Genomic DNA, 17,427 nt, shown 5'->3' with positions numbered 1-17,427 from the left:
ACTGCTTCATCCGATCCTGAGAGACACTCTCACGGACTCACGCCAAGCAACGTCGTTCTCCCGAAGACACTGATATTGTCAATTGGCCTAGCGCAATCTGATCCCCTAGCCTTTCTTTCGAGTTCTTTCAATTTTTCCAGGTGAGATTGGAATGATCTGAGAACAATTCAAGATTGAGTACCAAATCGAGATCTTGCCCTCTCGGCCTCCTCACTCTGCTCGCTGCATGTTCCGAAATATAAAAGGTGGGTGATCTAACTGTGAAGAACAGACCTGAGGCTAGACCTCTGTCAATATTTCACTCGCAGCTCAGCAACTTATCACTTGGAGAGGGAAAACCCGCTAACTTCCGCCAGCAGACATCTTGAAGGGCTTCATCTCACACTGCTTTCCCTCTTCACAAACCGGCCCCTCTTCGACACCTCCTCAGATTTCTACTTCATTCCTTGCCCTCTTCAAGCCATCACCCAAAATGACACACCAATGCCGCTCGAAGCAGGACATGGCACTGCATTTGATCCGGGAGAAGCCACTGGCATGGTTCGTGATGCTCCAATCGACATGAGAGACATCGACCTGATCCGAGCGGAGCGGGTGGCCTGGTTGGACTACAGTCAGAGAAGCTACTTGCGCAAAATCGTGAGTGTCCACTGGACCAACTCACATTCCTCATCTTCCTGACTCTCTACCCGCAGTATCACATGAAGGCCGGTGAAGCTTTTGAAGCAGTACGTACCTGCCTCATGGACAACACGCCAGTACCGTCATCCACAGAACTCCTCCCTGTAACAATACCTTGACTGCGACGGTAGCTTACACGTAGTAGACAAACTGAGTGGTGGAGACTGAGGAGGCGTGCAAGGAGCTGGTTCGTTCTGCCGGTGGGCAACTTGTTGGCTACGACAACACCATCTCTGACCACATTCACTGGGCTTCGGTGACAGGTGAGTCAAGGAAACAGCTGACCACGCATTGAGGAGCAAGTGCAGCAGCTGATCTTACCGGTGAACGTCCATGTCACCGCCAAACCTGGGCATGGTTTCGACTGGGGTTTCCTGTCCACTCGGCCTTCCAACATTCGCATCTTCAAAGGACCGCCAGAAACCTGTCCCTACCATGCGTGGGATGCCATGATTCTTCGAGATTGTACCTGCAACACAGACAGCTTTCTGGGGTTCCGAGCATTGCTTCGCGAAAATGGGATATCCTTTGTATGAAGATGTGTGAAGACTATGACTGTAAGTTGTTCAGTCCACGTCGATATGGGTCATTTGTCGCTGAACCCTTTCGTCCAGCTCCCTGGGTTGTTGTCGCTATCAAAGATTCTGGCGCCTCGCCCGTCCCAGGTGTCCACAACTGTCAGGATACCTCCGCCTGTGGTTGCGTGTTGGCTCAGTGAACGCGTCGACCACTAAGCACTAATTCGAACCACTGAGGTGCTGGGCATGGAGATCATGAGCATGGTGCAATGCGGCTACCGACACGAGGTCGGGGGTCGTAAACATTTCTCCAGTCTCTGCTCTGAGAGCACATTTTCAAGGAGAGTGTATCAAAGGCAAGCGAGAATCGGGATAGACGCCCACCTTCGTCAGCAGGTGCTCCATCGAAGAAGTGGATGTCCGAAGAGCTGATTTCACAAATGTACCGGGGGCCCCAAGCAGGGGCAAGGGGTTTAGAAAAAGAAAATTGGCGTACTGTTCAACAGGGAAGGAGCCGGGGACCTAGGGTGTAATCGGAGCGTGATCGAGACGTAGCACGAGGAGATCCCAATGCAAAAGCTGCAGATACCTCCTTGCAGGGGTGCTTCGCGGACGTGTATCCTCATACAGAGCATGACTCGTCAGAGCGCTAGCGCTGAAGCCTTGGTTCTGAATTACCTGAAATCAAGGCTTTCCCTCTGGACTCTCCAGAGTTTCTGCGCCCGCCGTGAAGGGGAGGAGAATGCGTTCTTCCTCGGCCTCGTAGATCCGCTTTTCCAGAGGACCCTAGTCAGCGGCGCCACCATGATACCCAACGCGAAGGGGTCTTCGGACTCAGCAGGGACGGGACCATACTGTGCGGGCGTACGCACCTCGATTGCTCGGTTTGCCGTCATCCAGCTTGCAATCAACATACTCTGCAAGACCCAGCTCCTGCCAAAGGTGGCAGACCTGAATCTACCAGCCTCCCAAGTATCAAATCCACGATGTGGAAAATTTGCATCCAAATGCAATTGCAGCAGCCGTGGGAACCGGTCTACCGCTCGGAGAGACTTGCGCACGGCGTCACCGTAGAAGCCCCAGACACCGAGAGTGAATCCCGCACTGGCCGATACGATGAATGGGATCGTGGCAGTATCAAAGATCAAGGCCCCCAAAGACGCACCACTCATCCCCATGAATATCGATGCAAGAGCCCCGGAGACGATGACGCGCGTCATGCTGGGTAAATGAGAATGTAAGCACTTCCCGCCATCAGGCCCGGTGTCCTATAGATGCGAGACAGATGCGCATCGATTCCGATTCATTGCAATCGACCAACTGCCGGTGCTACTTACAAAATTCCTGGACCGCTGCAAGAACAGTCCGATCAGATCAGATCAGCCAGGACGACTCGGGTTCGTTCAGCACTGACCTAACGTTTCCCCAGCCCCCTCCCAGGCGCAAAATGTTCCTGAACGCGTCAGTGAAGCCAGCACTCGTAAGTGCGTCATTCCCTGGCGTCGACATCCGAGAGTTCATGATGAAGATAATCTAACTTGGCAGCAGGCGGGCATCATTAGTTACTTGTACATAGAAGCTTCAAAGAATCTTTTGGCCAGACAGCACGTGAGTGCATGGCCGTCAGTTTCGCATGCCGTACGACTACTGTGACGCACACGCACTCAGCTGATTTTTCGCCGAAGCTCCAACCGTTCCTCGATCGAACATACTCGCTGATCTAGAAACACCGGCGTGGGGCAAAATTGCTCACTATGCCCCGACCAAGAGATGGAGGTATCACAGAAAATGTTCGCCATCACGAATTAGCTGTCAGCCATGGGACCTGCAGAGTACTGCTGGCGTGATCGGACCAATGACGCGTTCCGGCCGAATAGCGGGTTGGCAGGCATGAGCATGTTTCCGACTGAGGCAGCTCGGAATTATGTTTTCTGCAGGGCACAGCTTGAGCACATTTCCCCTGCGCATGTTCTTGGCCGCGCTCTCATTTGCGAGCCTGATTGAACCTAGCAATATGGCGAGCTTAGCTGCCGACCTGGTAATAGCTTGCGACCTCTTGACGGAGACGGCACTCTGTAGGTATTGGCTGGTCATCATGCTCATACATCCCTCCTTTTAGCTAGGCTCACATTCACGGCTGTATCTTGACTGGACATGGATACCGATATAATGGGCCAGATCATCTTCCTGGGTCTACAGTGTCTCGATTGCATCAACGACTGACAGAACAGGCGACCAGAATAACTGCTTGTTAGCTCTCCCTGCTTGCTGCTGCTCCGTCGACGGCGATCATGCATCCTTGCGACTTTCAGAGAGGTAAGTACTGTAACAACAACCTCTATTCTTTTCCCCTCACCAGCAGCAGTCGTTAACGGTCCTGCAGGTTCGCCCGCCACCTCGCCCACTCCGAACGCCCCAACAGGTCGAGGTGAAAATGCCCTGTGGGTCGGTAACATCCCGTCAAATACCAGTGTCATGCGTCTCAGAGACTATTTCTCTGGCGCCATGCAATCACAACATGACTTGCTCAGCATCTCCTACAACCCCGATGCGAGATACGCATTCGTCAATTTCCGAACCGACTCAGCGCGCATGCTCGCAATACAGCAGGCGGCATATCACCTCTTTGACGGGAAGCGACTGGACTGTCGCATCCGTCAGAACGGCTCCAGCAGATCGACCAAAGTCAACTATGGTCTCGACTCGGGACGTCCAGCTCAATCCATATCGATATCCAGTGATGCGCCCAGCACTCTGCGGCATAAAGTGGAGGAGCTCTTACACTTCCCCGAAGCAGACAGCGCTCAATACGGCAAGGAGAAATACTACATCCTGAAAAGCTACTCACTGGAGACTCTTTACCAAAGTCTCGGATCTGGACTCTGGCACGTTCCCAAGCGGCATGTCGAGCGACTCAATAACGCCTTTCAGACAGCCAGCAAGGTCTACCTGATCTTCTCTGTGAATGGCTCAGGCCGCTTCTTCGGCTATGCGGTGATGCGGGCCGAAATCACAGATGAAGAACGCCTCCCTCCGTCTGCCAACGAAAATCACTTCTCAACGCACCTGGTGCAGGAACCCTACGACAGCGAATTGACAGAGTCTGGCAGCGATTCGCAATCGGAGTCCCCTTCACGGAGGCAATCGCTTTCGTCCTGTGACACATCTCCATCAACTGGATCGATATCCTACGAGCCCCAGAGAAGGAAGATAATATGGCAGGCATGGTCGTCGCCGCGTTGCCCGAGAAGTCGCTCAACCTCAGACGGCTCATGTCCGTTGCCGAACCCTGTTACGTCGCCGAACTCGTTCGACTCGCCGAGCTCGAATTCCCTCTCCTCAGACCTGACGATCTGGACTCGGCCTTGCCGCATAAAATGGCTCTCGACGCAAAGCGTACCTTTCGAAGAAGTCCGTGGTCTCAGAAATCTCTGGAACAGCAACAAGGAGATTCACGTGGCGAGGAACGTCACGCCCGTGGAACCCGCCGCTGCGGCAACGTTGCTGGGGTACTGGAAAGGAAGCGAACAATCCACAAGGCTCGGGAGAATCGGTTTTGACACCATCTGACCAATGGACCACCCTTTACTAGTATGTCGGCGAAACGTAGCGTGGAAAAACTAAAGTACTAAGTACTGTGTGCATACCCTGCCCACCCATAGTACGTACTGTAGTAAGTACTTTGTACTAGTATTTTAGATCCTCAATCCAGTGCCATTTCCAGACTGTGCCGCTCCAGCATCAGATGCTGTTCTAGTCTTGTTCTAAGGATGTTTCGATGCTATATCAATGCTGTGTCAATACTGTGTCGATGCTGTGTCGATGCTGTCCCGATGCTCCCTCAGGTCCTTGAATCTGTTATAATATTCTCGAAGTGCTGAGACGAGTTTAATACTATACACTATACTTCATATTACTAAGCTAATGCTATATAGCTTAAGCCGCTTAAGAATAGCGCTAACGCTTTTTATTAATTTTATCTTTTCTGATAAAAAAAAAAGAGAAAGAGAATTTTTAGCTTAATACTATACTCGATATCAGCTTAATACGGGCTTAAGTCTCGACACCAGCTCGACACTAGCTCGACACCAGCTCGATACCAGCTTAATCCTAGCTTGATCCTAGCTTGATCTTAGCTTAGACTGAAGACTACTGTATCTCTCGCTTCTTCTAACCCTCTATCTTATATAGATTTTCACTATTCTAGAGTCGTAAATTAAGCCGATTTAAGTTGGTTAAATAAATGGTAAGTAGTTAGAGCCTAATTTTAATATAGTACTAACCTATATAATGATTATTATAAGTATAGTACTTAGTAGTTCTAGATACTCCTTAATATTAATTAGGAAGGATCCTTGAGACTAAGCTAAGATATAACTGCTATAACTAAGCTAAATTAAGTATAGTACATATTCTAATGGATATACTACTTTATATACTTAGGATATAGAAAAAAAGTATATAAGGTACTATAAATTAATAAGGATATAATGAACTACGAAATTCGCCCGATTAGGCTTAGTGGGGTCCCTTTGTGGATCTATCTTGGCGCTATATAAAGGCTTGGCATCACGTGGTGTCTTGTATACTTCAATCCCCGCGCCCTGATTGCGACCTCTGAGATGTCTCATTACTTGCTCCGATGCTGCTCTCATCGACATTAACATCATAGATGTTAAAGGATGCCGTTCTCGCGAATGTCAATCCTAAGCAGGCACGGCCAGCAATGTGAAGGACTATAAGTACTGTACGTATTGTAGCCTGTGATTGCCGTCACTGGCAGGAATAGCACCGTACAACTGCTACAGGACACTTCAAGTTCTTCAATGCGACAACCGTGACTCGAACAATGCTCTACGGCACGAACTACAACTACAGGTACATGGTACCAAGTACTGTACTGTATGTATACAGTACACGCGACGCACATTATCACGGCACAAGCTACAGTGCTGTACTGTAATATCCAAGTACTTGGTCATGAGTCGACACCATCTTGAATCTCCAGGCATGCAAGGGGCTCCGCTTCCCCAGCTGGATAAGTCCTGTACTAAGTACAGCATACGGTATACTAGACTTTGTGTACACAGAACCCACCAGCGCGCCCGGAGGTAGCAGAGCTTTCAAGCAATCAGTACTGTACTGTACTATGTACTGTGCTAACCCTAACCGTTTCAACTTCTACGTACGCGTTCCTTCTTCGTCTGGGACCCTGCGGTGTGCGAAGTGAATGGTCACTTCAAGTTGGCCATTGAATGCAACCATCACCAACTAACAGTACATACATCATGTAAGTACTAAGTACATACTTAGTAAAGATTTAGAATCTCAGGCGCTGTAGTCGGTGCTCGTGCCATTGTAAATACGTACATACGAGTACTGATGTTCTATGTACTGTACTTGTATGGTGGATTCATGTATTGTACTATGTACGTACTCCACTCTATGATTCTGCACGGGTCCCCATGTGGGTAACCTTATTCCCGTGCATGGTAAGTAAGTAGCTACATTGTACTTTACTGAACCCAGGGATCACTGCTCCATCTTACTGTAGGACACCCTCGTGGAAACCTAGGAAGCAGACTTGAATGGTTGCCGTTGTGTATACTCGGTAGTCAAGGGCAACGCGGGGTGGCCTGGATGTCAGGGACGATACTTAGAATACAACTCGTACAGAGTACCTGTGTTGTACCGATTGAAAGGTCCAAGTTCGGCCCAGGGTGACCTCGCCCACTGAATACTAGTAGTATGTATTGTTTGCAAGCTGTTCAGCTGTGATTCTGGCATTGCATCCGATGCTACTAGACCCATGCCTGTCTGCTAGTTGTGTTCTCAATTGCTGCCGGCGAAACTATCATGTAACAAGGCAATGTGTACTTACGTACTGCGGGAAAATGGTATGGCTCTCTCGGCGCTGATACACCCTACGCCACCTCATCCAGAGCTCTTCCCACCTACGAAACCAGTATAAGCGCGACGCTGAGAATCGTGCCCAAAGCGAAGCTACCCAAGCCTGGCGCGCTCATGCCCATGGCAGCACTGGTCGGCGAAGCTCCTGCGGCACTCGCCGTCACTGTGACTGTTGCAGCCGCGCCCTCGGTGGAACCGTTGGCTTGCTGTTGCACGAGCGGGTACAATTCGAGGCCGGTCGTGTTCTGGCATTGATCGCCGCTCAGGAGCGTTGCGTCTGTAGAGAATCGAATGTCCGCGCACTGTCCCGGGTTCAGGTCTCGTCAGCTGTGTACATACTACTGACATACAGTAGGAGGACGACGTGGTGATGATGATAACATGACAATAAATGATAGGTGACTCACGTTGTATAGTGCCGTGCCACTGTCGCCGATGGTGATGATCTGCAAGCTGGCGTCCGTGCCGTCCTCGATGCCCAAGTCGGCGGGCAGTTGCCACTTTGGAATGCAGATGGTGCCGTTGCCCGTCTCGTTCAAGAGCATGGGATTGAGCGAGATGTTGAACGTGTTGGTATTCGAGCCAAGACCCAGGTTGAAGGCGACGTAGGTCCATGGGTGGTGGAATTCGATCTTGAGGGAGCCTCCGTCGAGCGGCCACAGGGTGCGGTTATTGTTCGAGGCGTCTGTGGTGTTGACGTTTGCGCCTATGGTACGGCACCCGACAGTGTCAGCACGGGTGGCGCACGATTCACCCAAAGGGTTGGTCGGGTCTCTTACATGGGAACACGTATTGAGATGCCGGAGGGAGGAAGGAGTCGCCTCGCCAGGTCGGGTACGTGAGTTCAAAGTGGCCGGATACCAGCTGCGCGCCGAGCAGGAGTGCCAGAGTGGAGAGCTGCATCTTGCTGGGGAGGTGAAGAAGAGTAGAGCTAGAGCTAGATAGAGACGTCAATGGCCCGGGTCGCAGAACTGTTTTCTGTTGTCTGGCCTCGAGTGAGATCTCACAAGCGAACGACGAAGTATCTGCGGGCTCCTGTGGACTGAGAGATCATTTCGTGGCGGCATCGTTCTCTCTGCAACCTTTATACCTGCCTCGGGCAAAGCTTTACTTTGACCCAGATCGAGTAAGTAGGTTCTTTGCAGGTCGTGTTCGACTGTGGGACTCACTAGCCAACATGTGTTCGAGCATGGATTGCACGAGCCCGTCGACAGATATCGATGCCATTGGTCGAAGGTCTCGACGCACAGAAAGACTTGCAGCTGTAAACTTGCTCATCCTGACGGTCTGTCCTTCGCGGTTCTTGGCGAGCTCGACTAGAGGGCGTAAGCTGGCCAATGCTTGCCTCGGAGCAGTTGTGGGTCGGAGCCGTGAGAATGTGGCTTGATGACCTGAAGGGTCTGGCTCAAGGGGGGTGTCCGTAGTCGAGTTGCATCGAGCAGCAACAATCATCTACTGGAGATAACGAGAGGCCAAAAAGGTGCGTGGATTCATATCTCGTACGGTATGAGTAACGCCGTGAGCCCGCCGTCGCTATGCTTTACCATCCATAAGTTTCACAGAACAGATATATACCCTGGGCACCAGTTCCCTTGTGAACGCCTCTTTCATCAGACAGGCTTGCCACACAGTTACGCATCTGCCCGGTGAAATGGCTACCACCGCAAGCAATGATGCCGGTCTCTCCCCAAGCTTCTTCTACTATAGGACGAATGAGAGAATCCGGATCGGGTCTGCCATAATTGATGGAAATCATAGGCTGCTCGCTCATCAAAGAAGAAGAGGCAGAGGATACAGAGTTCTCCCTGACAATCCCGGCATCTCCTTTCTTGATGGACAGGTCGATGGACTCGCTCTTCTCTACCGACGACAGTAGGCCATTAGCAGACTTTTCGTCCCTCGAGGGATCTGGGTTTGATCGCTGTCCGAGCAGCGAATTCCTCTCAGATGGCGTTTGGACGCTGTCGCGCGCCGATCCGGTGATGAATGCGTGAATGTTAACTTTGATACTCCGCTGACGCGCTAACGTCAAGGCTGAGAGTAACTGTTCTTTAAACCAGTCAAGTTGTTCCGGCTGCCGGAAAATCCAGACGAATGAGATTCGCCTCACGTTGTTGTTCTTCATGACGGCGTGTTGGAACATAGGGAGCGTGAAGGATGCGCCATTCCCGGCGGCGACAAAGACCATGGATTCGAAGCGCTCGAGGGAAGGAGGGTTCCCCCACGGTCCGCTGATGAATGATAGGAAGGCGCGTGGCGTCAGTTGCCTTTGACATTGTCGCTGTAATCGTTTGGTGAATCCATTGTGTACTCGCAGGTACAGCTGAACATCATTCGATCCATCTGCTCCAGAAATCGAGCTTGGAACGCTCGCAATGGTGAACGGATGTGCTTCGAATACACCCGCCCGAGGTATGGACAGATAGACATGTTGACTGGGGCGCCACGAGAATCCGACGTTTCGCACTTTGACCAAGAGAAACTCATTCGAGAGACTGGTGACTTCGGCTTCGTAACCAATCCGGCGTCCTGGGGAACTGTTTTGCGCTTTCGACGGGATGAGGTGCAGATTGATGACCAGAGACATGACCGTCCTCACCAGTCTGTCAAAGACGATAACCCCGACAGCGAACCAGACGTTGTACGCCGCGTAGGAGGGAACATGTTTGTGTACGAGCCAGAGCAGTACCAGTGCCGCCGCAAGGTGCTGCAAAAACCAGAGTTCGTAAGAGAGATTGCGGAAGAACCCAAACCCAGTGATCACCATCCAGCCCAGTGTTGCCCAAGCTCCGAAGCCGTACTTCACCATGGGCATGATTTTCAGCTCGAAGCTCACAAAGTCGGCAATGGACCATTCGGTGAAGAAGTATGCCCAGTGCACAATCAGGGTCAGGAATATCGTCCGGCCAACCCAACGGTGCAACCAATTCAACCTTTCGTATGAAATCCCAGTCAACATCGTGATGACGTTGGCTTTCCCGGAAAGAATGTATATCAGTGGCAGCTGGGTTATCGACACCCACGCAGCGCGGAAGCCGACAATCTCCCATCTGTAGGCATAATCCGACGCTGAAGGCGCAAGAATGACATTCGACCACAGCATGGTCAATATCATCGCCCAGTAGGCGAGTAGGAGTAGACACCGGCCCAACGGCGGAGGGGTAAAATATCGGCTGAATTTGCCGGTACATGTCCACAACTGCGGGTAGGCAAGCTCCCTACAGATTGCTATCGCGGTGTCGTAGCATTGCTCGAAGGCGTTTTGGGGTCGTCCAGATATTCGCTGGGGTTGCTGCTGGCCGGATCGCCTACTTCACGTTGTTAGTAGCCACAAATACTCCGTCTTCGTCGTGTTTGCGCTTACTGTTGCCAGAGTCTCACTCGATCGACGACTCGACGAAAGACCAGGACGCCGACGACGGCGGCCACGAGGTACCAGTAGAGATGCGCCACCTTCTTGTTGGTTGGGGTGAACATGCCCGCCATGGACATGTCCATCCCCATCATACCCGACATATCCATCTTGGTGGTGAGTCGAGGGTCTTGCAGTTCTGTCGTCAATGTCCAGACCCCTTGATCTTCGACAGGTACGTAGCAGGAACTCTGGTTCCAGATATCATGCGCCGCTGACGAACAGGAAACAAAATTAGCAGTCCCCTCGGTTACGCGGCGTCATCCACGGTTCGCAGGCACATGGAAAGACTCGGCGTAGAGCCCCCCTCTGGCAAGCTGGAAACGTGCTCGCAGTGTCAGGCTGGTGAGAGAGCGGAGGGGTGAGCAAGAAAGGCCGGCGATCCTCCGCCACGGCTCCTGCATCTGATGCAGGAAGAGTCTCTGCAAGCCGGCGCATGGCGTAAGACTAGGTTCTTTTCTCAGACCTCGTTCGATCGTTCGCCGTCTGGGTCGAGAATGTTGCGGGCCTGCGAGCGCAGGTATCGCGGCGAGGAGGTCGGCTGTGATTGGTCCGAAAACGTGCTCGCGGTTCACGGGCCCCACTTGGGAAACTTGCTCACCAGCAACTAGCGCCACGCACAATCGTCCGCCGGAGTCGCTGACAGGCGTTAGCAACGAGGTCGCAGCAGCAGGAAATAGCAAGTGCGCGTCAGCTGCCGATGAGGGACTGTAGCAGGAGAGCCAGCAAGGGACGCCGTCGCTACTAATATACAGACACCAGTCTTGGCCACCGATTTCTGTGAAAGTGAAGTGACTGACTGACTGTCTATTGCCCTTCCCCGTTCTCGATCTTCAGCAACATCGTCCCTCGAGGCCACGTACCAATAGAATCCAGCAAGAATGCATCTGTACACCCACCTCGCCCTGCTGTCCGCCTGGACCCTTTCTGCTTCCGCCCACTTCATTCTGCAATACCCCAACTCGGTCGGATTCAGCGATGACGACGAAGGCACCGCGCCCTGCGGTGGCTTCGATGTCACCTTCGGCAGCAATGACTCCTCGATCCCGGTCGGCGGTTTCCCTGTCTCGGTGTTGAGCACGCACCCAGCTTCAGACTTCCTGTTCCGCGCGACGCTCGACCAAGAGCCCCCCTTCAACTTCACCAACCTGCTGCCCGTGGTCTCGGAAACCGGGATCGGCGAGTTCTGTCTCCCGGCCCTGGTGGCCCCGGCCGAGTTCGCCGGCAACCCTGGTGTGATTCAAGTGATCCAAAAAGGGCCTGATGGCGTTTTGTACCAGGTGAGTTTCTCGACAGGGTGGTCGTCGGGTGTCGGTGGTATCTAACCTCCCAATGCACAGTGTGCGGCAGTCAACTTCGTGTCCGGCATCAACGACACGGTCGGCGCCAGCTGCACCAACGTCACGGGCTTGACAGCAGTCATCACAAACCAGAACGACTTCGACACGAGCCCTTCTTCCTCGGCCTCTGGCTCGGCGTCGGGGACCGCCTCACCCACCGCCTCTGGGGATGCTACCCCCTCCAGCTCGCCAGACTCGGCTGCCGCTGCCAGTGCCCCTCAAATGGTCATGGGTCTCTTCGGTGCGGCTGCGCTCGCGGCCTCGTTCTTGCTATGAGCAGAATCGTAGGCGTCGCACACGTCGAAAAGCCACGTTCATCTGGGCTCGAAGGGGATGTAACATTACACTTTGCAAACGACACAGCTTCTGGGAGATGACGAGCATAGAGAAAAGCGAACACTTTGTCTTGTCAGAGCACCAAGGTGTACAGGAAAGTCGGCAGCGCAAATGTTAGCAATCTTTGATCCTGAGTCCCTCGTGCGCTGAGCCTTGAGCCCTGAGCCCTTTGTGCGTTGACTTGGCTGTCTCTTGAGTACTTTGTGCGTTGATTACGAGGATGCGTCGGACTGCCCACTCGTTTTACCCTCCCGAGCGCTGGATCATCCGGCCAGCTGTCCAATCGGCATGGCCATCGACCTTGTAGGACGCGAAGGTCTCTCAACCTAGGCAAACTTTTGCCGCTTACGACCCCGTTCACGAATCCTGGGGCCACTTGTGTCTGCTGCTGATTGGCTGTCCTCGTTGCCCTGCCCTTCTTTGATTCGTCCAGATACGCAGAAACAACTCAGGTGCCACACGATTGGCCCGAAAGCGCGAGATGGACTCACCCCAGGTCAGGTTCGTGGCAGACGTTCTAGCGAGGTATAAGTATCCCCCGCCCTTTTCAGAATCCAATGCTCAGTGTGCAGATTCATCAACAAACTTCGGCTTCGATTCCAGCTTCATCACATCACATCACATCACTATCCCAAATCCGTTATTCGAGAAGATCTCGACAGTCATCACTCTTCACCATCACCAACGCAAACCCCTAGCCAATACTTCAACATCCACAAAATGGGTCCTTGCAACTGTTCCGGCGCTGCCAACTGCTCTTGCGGCAGTGGTTGCAAATGCACCGCCTGTGGTGTATGTTGCCCCTATAGAGTCTCTTGGGTGCGAGTAATGCTAACATGCAGTGCAGCACTAGATGACCTTCGTACCCGATGACCAGATCGGGGGAATTGTTGGGTGGGGTGGCAGGAAAGGCAGCGGTCTCAGCCTAGGTGACGCTTGCAACTTGGCGTGGACGAACATTGAGGCTTCACTTCAAACTTGCCCCCGTACGCCCGTTGGCACAAGCCTGATGGGAGGACGATTCAGGAAGCGGCTCTGAGTGCCCTCATCCTACTGCGTGGCCGGAGAGCAGGCAGGTTGTATTCGGACTTGGACGCAATTGTTTCCAGACATCGAATTGTCGAGGTACATACAGTAGCAAACCAAGAGGCAACAGATAGGCTCTGATGAGGAATGCTGAGACGAGTTGAACCTGAACTTGAATACATAGTACATAATATGTGCACGTCGTGACGGCTGCGTAGTAGGCCACACCTGTAACACGCCACCATCCCGTCACATGAATCAGGCCCCGCCATAAAACGACACATCCCTTCCTCCTGCTGCTTTGCCTGTCGTCGTTGCCGGTGCCTCTGATTCAAGATGTTGCATCTCGCCCACGTACGTGTCATGAGGGTCGTATTTCTGCTGAAGCGAACCCCTACCGGAGGCCAACAGCGAGCATACAAGTCAGGAAAAGACCATTGATTGACACGGGAAACAAATAATTAGAACGACCGCGGCCTCCGTGTTACTTTACGATACTGTACTCCGTAAGACGACTGAGCCACCCTTGGCTACTGAATAACTGGCTAACGCCAGAAGAAACACAAGCAGGAGCAGGAAAACTCGTAGAGAGCAGCAATCATACTTGTACTTACTGTGTACACACTCTGCAAAGGAAGGGTGGGTGAATCGGTTGCGAGAGCAGGTGCGAAAATCCAAACACAATGGAAGCGGTTTAGCCGGTTCTGGATATCACACTAAAATCCCCACTGGCCTTGGCACGGCGGACAAACTTCATTTTCAGCTGACCGGACGTCCAGTGACGGTCCCGCTGTCCACCAACTCGAGTCACCGACAGATTGCTAAACAACCGTTGCCCGGCTACAAGCCCTGGTATCATACTGCCAAAGCATCATTACTATGAATACAGTGTGTCACGGACATACATTGTAGAAGCAGAAAATTCCCATCACCCCATGCATTGTCCGAGGTAGTGACTGACTACTCAGGATTGACTGATTGACCGAACTGCCCTAGCCATTCATCCGGTGCACCCAATCCTAGCTTACCCGAGGTCACGTACGACTGTTATAGAACCTTCGCACGATCCCACTCTCACACTCATTCGCTCCCTTGCACGTCCTGCATTGATACTTCAACGGGACTCCCTCCGGGGGTCGTGTCCGCTGGACCAAGCGGGCTTGGTTCCGCGTGTGTTTGGAGTTCGGAGTCGCCCACTGCATCGGTCATCACTTCATGCAGACTGCTGCTGAAGCATTCGCCAGCCGCGGCGACACTTGGATCGGGCTCGCTGTGCGCCCTGATGAAATCGCGAGACCCTGCATCCAGTGGATTGCTTGCACGCAGGAAGTCCTCTGGCGCAGAAACAGCGGAAAGCTGGTGGTCGAGAAAATGATGCCCGTCAAGCTGTGCCAGGGGTTGCGATAGAGACAGTCCATCGCCGTGCTGCTCGCTTCCGTACGATACGCAATGCAGATTCTCGTCACTCCGCATGCCAGGGAAGCTGTGATAGGAATGCAGAGGAGGGCGGAACGACATGAGTGAGATCCGATGCGGTTCGTCGTGCATTTGTTGCCGATCGCCAATGCTGCTGAACTGATGTTGGGCCGGAGATGCCCGGTGACGCCCCGGCGTGGCTCCGACAGTAGTTATGCCTGATGCACCGAGCAAGGCATGGCGCAGGGCTTGATGCTCATCGACTTGCGATGACCACGTCTGCCGCGTCTGTGTTTGAGCCAATTGCTGCTGCTGGTGCTGCTGCGCTGCGAGGATACGAAGTATTTTCTCGTCCTCGTCAAGCTGCTGGCTCCAACGACGCTCATGTACGTCGCTGGGCAGCCTCGGAGACGACTCGGGTCTGATGGACGGCGAGTGGGACGCAGACGCGCTGTGTCGGCTGTCTTCGGCATTGAGCTGCTCCTGGAGTACTTGGTGCGTTGTGACATCGAATCTGGAGAGGGGCAGATCCTGCGTGTGGCGGCTGGTGACAGCTTGATGGTGGTCAAATAGAGAACCATTCATGTCTGATTGCAGGCTCGCCTGTGCATCGGGTGGCTCGAGAAGGTTGCCACTGAAGCCGTGCTGGTTGGCAACCGTCGTCCGGACAGCGCCGTGCTGAAGATCGAACGTATCGTGGAGTGCTGGGTCCACGCCGGCAAACTCATGAAGTGACATGTCGAACGACTGTAAATGGCCGAAACCAATCTGTTCGGGCTTGAGACCCATGAATCCGTCTTGACAGAGCTCTTCGTCCATGGCATCAGGATACACGTCATATTGCATGTTGTGCTGCGACAGAAATTGGTTATTACTTTCGAACGAGCCATTCCCCGGCGAGACGATGGAGTCGAGGGAAAGAGGCGGCAGATCCATCTCCGTCCCGGGTGGTGGAGGACTATTCGTCGTCACACGATCCGGCGGAGCGATCAGGTTCTGCCACGTCGCTGTTCCCACGCCGTCTGCCTGAGTGAATTTCCAGAGCAAGATAGCCATACGCGTGCGCTTGTCTTGTTTCATCTGCCAACGACCAACACAACGAACGGCCGAAATCTCCTGCATGATCGAGAGTCCTCGGAAAAAGCTGCGAGACTGTTCTTGGGCATGCTCGATTGCTTCTGGATCTTTGGTATCCTCAGCCACTTTTCTTACTTCTGTGAGCGAGGTGAATGCCGACGCCCACCATTTCGACTGGAAGAAGGGTCGGACCTTCCAATGTTCCGAGACCTGGCACTCTTCGCGAGTGGGGTCAGATATCAGTATCCCGTCCCGGTACATATAGGTGGTGCAAGTCCACATTTTGAAGTCGACGTCTCCGTGAGACTCGGGCCAGAGGAGCGGATCCGGGAATTTGACCTCGAGGCCGATTCCCAGCTTGGAGTGACGAGGGGGAAATTCTTGCATCAGCTTGAAACTGGTATTGAGCAAGATAAGGTCGCAGTCGTTGAGCCTCTTTCCTCGGTCGACTAGGGTTGTCAAGTGTGGAAAAGACAGCCGCCAGCCCGCAAGGTCTTCGAGCGGCATGGCCGCCAGTTTGTCGGACTTTGATTTGCTGTAACAGTGCAAGGCACGTTCTTGGTCGACTGGCGAGCTCACCCACATTTCGAAATTTAGCGACTCGACCGGGTGTGAAAGGTCCGAGTCAGTATTCGGGCCTCCGGAGCCGAGTGAGTCGTCAACATCGTCGAGGTCATAACCCCAAGCTGTCCCGCTCTGTTGTCGGATCTTGCTTCGAGCTTTCTGCTCATTGACCATGTGCTCGATTGAATTGTGGTAGAACTTGTGACCCTCGGTGGGCCCGGCATCATCGTCGTCGCCAGGCTTGATCAGGCGATCCCCTGTGGCTGAGTCAGTTTAGATATAGGCGGCGGCAAGAAGAACGGTGGCGTACACTCGGGGATACCTGCAAGGAACCGGTCGAGCACTTGTATATGGCTCGAGACTTGCTTGCGTTCCCTCTTATGGCCAGTTGCACGGTAGATCCATTCAGCGATGAGCATATTCCGGCCGTAGGGCTTTCCTCGCTGAGAGCACTTCTTTCTACCCATAGGCTTGATATGGACCAGGGCTGTCGATCGTCAGCATCCACTATCCGAAATGGGAAATGACAAAGTCTACCGTCCTGGAAGGCCGCCTCAATGTGGTCGGGCCAGATTGGTTTTCCATCTTTGCCGATGTCCTGCCTAGGCCGGGATCTGTATTCGATGTACTTGGGGTGGACAAGATATGGCCGATCCGGATCGTTGAGCCTCGAGCGCCGTGGTTTGAGAGGGTGGCGTCGGGACTTCGCATCGAACCCGTGATGCGAATCAACATTCGAGCCGAGCTTCAAAGATGGGATCGGGAACTGCTGAGGTGTTTGTCTTCCACTTGACAGCGTAGGGAGGGGATATTGGTTCTCGGTCCCCTCTTTCTGTTGAACCGGGAGCAGCTGTACGTTGCCAGAAGAGACCGAGAGATGCTCACCGGCCAACTTTGGGTCCCCAAAGTGCAGAGATGCCGACATACCGGGAGGTATGCACTCCATTGTGGTGAATGTGCCCAATGCTTGTCCAGTTACGCTCGAGAACAAGAACGAGAAATGTGGTAGACAATGTTCAACCAGGACAAACGACTTTGGAATGAGAGAAGGTATGCTGAGAAGGAAATGGCCAACATATAACAGTCGAGAAGTGCTCGTGCGATCCGATCCTCTTCACGTCTTCGACCTGGGCCTGCCAGCAGTAAC

At 53.0% G+C, this 17,427-nt stretch overlaps 6 protein-coding genes across 6 annotated transcripts; 2 read left to right on the top strand and 4 right to left on the bottom strand.

Moving 5' to 3' along the window:
* Nucleotides 1–1,883: 1,883 nt before the first annotated feature.
* G647_05708 (uncharacterized protein) lies at nt 1,884–2,419 on the bottom strand (the record flags this gene model as incomplete). The annotated part of the gene is made up of 2 exons (XM_008730034.1): nt 1,884–1,985; nt 2,072–2,419. The coding sequence occupies 2 exons, from the start codon at nt 2,417–2,419 to the stop codon at nt 1,884–1,886; spliced, it is 450 nt and encodes a 149-aa protein (XP_008728256.1).
* A 1,071-nt stretch (nt 2,420–3,490) lies between these two features.
* Nucleotides 3,491–4,769, top strand: G647_05707 (uncharacterized protein; the record flags this gene model as incomplete). The annotated part of the gene is made up of 2 exons (XM_008730033.1): nt 3,491–3,515; nt 3,583–4,769. The coding sequence occupies 2 exons, from the start codon at nt 3,491–3,493 to the stop codon at nt 4,767–4,769; spliced, it is 1,212 nt and encodes a 403-aa protein (XP_008728255.1).
* A 2,384-nt stretch (nt 4,770–7,153) lies between these two features.
* On the bottom strand, nt 7,154–8,012 carry G647_05706 (uncharacterized protein; the record flags this gene model as incomplete). Its single annotated transcript, XM_008730032.1, has 3 exons — nt 7,154–7,411; nt 7,517–7,815; nt 7,889–8,012. 3 exons carry the CDS (start codon nt 8,010–8,012, stop codon nt 7,154–7,156), a joined length of 681 nt encoding a protein of 226 aa, XP_008728254.1.
* Nucleotides 8,013–8,649: 637 nt separating this feature from the next.
* On the bottom strand, nt 8,650–10,631 carry G647_05705 (uncharacterized protein; the record flags this gene model as incomplete). Its single annotated transcript, XM_008730031.1, has 2 exons — nt 8,650–10,417; nt 10,474–10,631. The coding sequence occupies 2 exons, from the start codon at nt 10,629–10,631 to the stop codon at nt 8,650–8,652; spliced, it is 1,926 nt and encodes a 641-aa protein (XP_008728253.1).
* Nucleotides 10,632–11,402: 771 nt separating this feature from the next.
* G647_05704 (uncharacterized protein) lies at nt 11,403–12,137 on the top strand (the record flags this gene model as incomplete). Its single annotated transcript, XM_008730030.1, has 2 exons — nt 11,403–11,801; nt 11,862–12,137. 2 exons carry the CDS (start codon nt 11,403–11,405, stop codon nt 12,135–12,137), a joined length of 675 nt encoding a protein of 224 aa, XP_008728252.1.
* Nucleotides 12,138–14,303: 2,166 nt separating this feature from the next.
* G647_05703 (uncharacterized protein) lies at nt 14,304–17,226 on the bottom strand (the record flags this gene model as incomplete). The annotated part of the gene is made up of 3 exons (XM_008730029.1): nt 14,304–16,537; nt 16,591–16,767; nt 16,818–17,226. 3 exons carry the CDS (start codon nt 17,224–17,226, stop codon nt 14,304–14,306), a joined length of 2,820 nt encoding a protein of 939 aa, XP_008728251.1.
* Between the last annotated feature and the right edge of the window lie 201 nt (nt 17,227–17,427).

Source organism: Cladophialophora carrionii, assembly GCF_000365165.1.
Source record: "Cladophialophora carrionii CBS 160.54 unplaced genomic scaffold supercont1.4, whole genome shotgun sequence".
In the NCBI taxonomy this organism is placed as follows: Eukaryota; Fungi; Ascomycota; class Eurotiomycetes; order Chaetothyriales; family Herpotrichiellaceae; genus Cladophialophora; species Cladophialophora carrionii.
The sequence above is the reverse complement of the archived record's forward strand: the minus strand, read 5'-3'. Positions and strand labels throughout refer to the sequence as shown.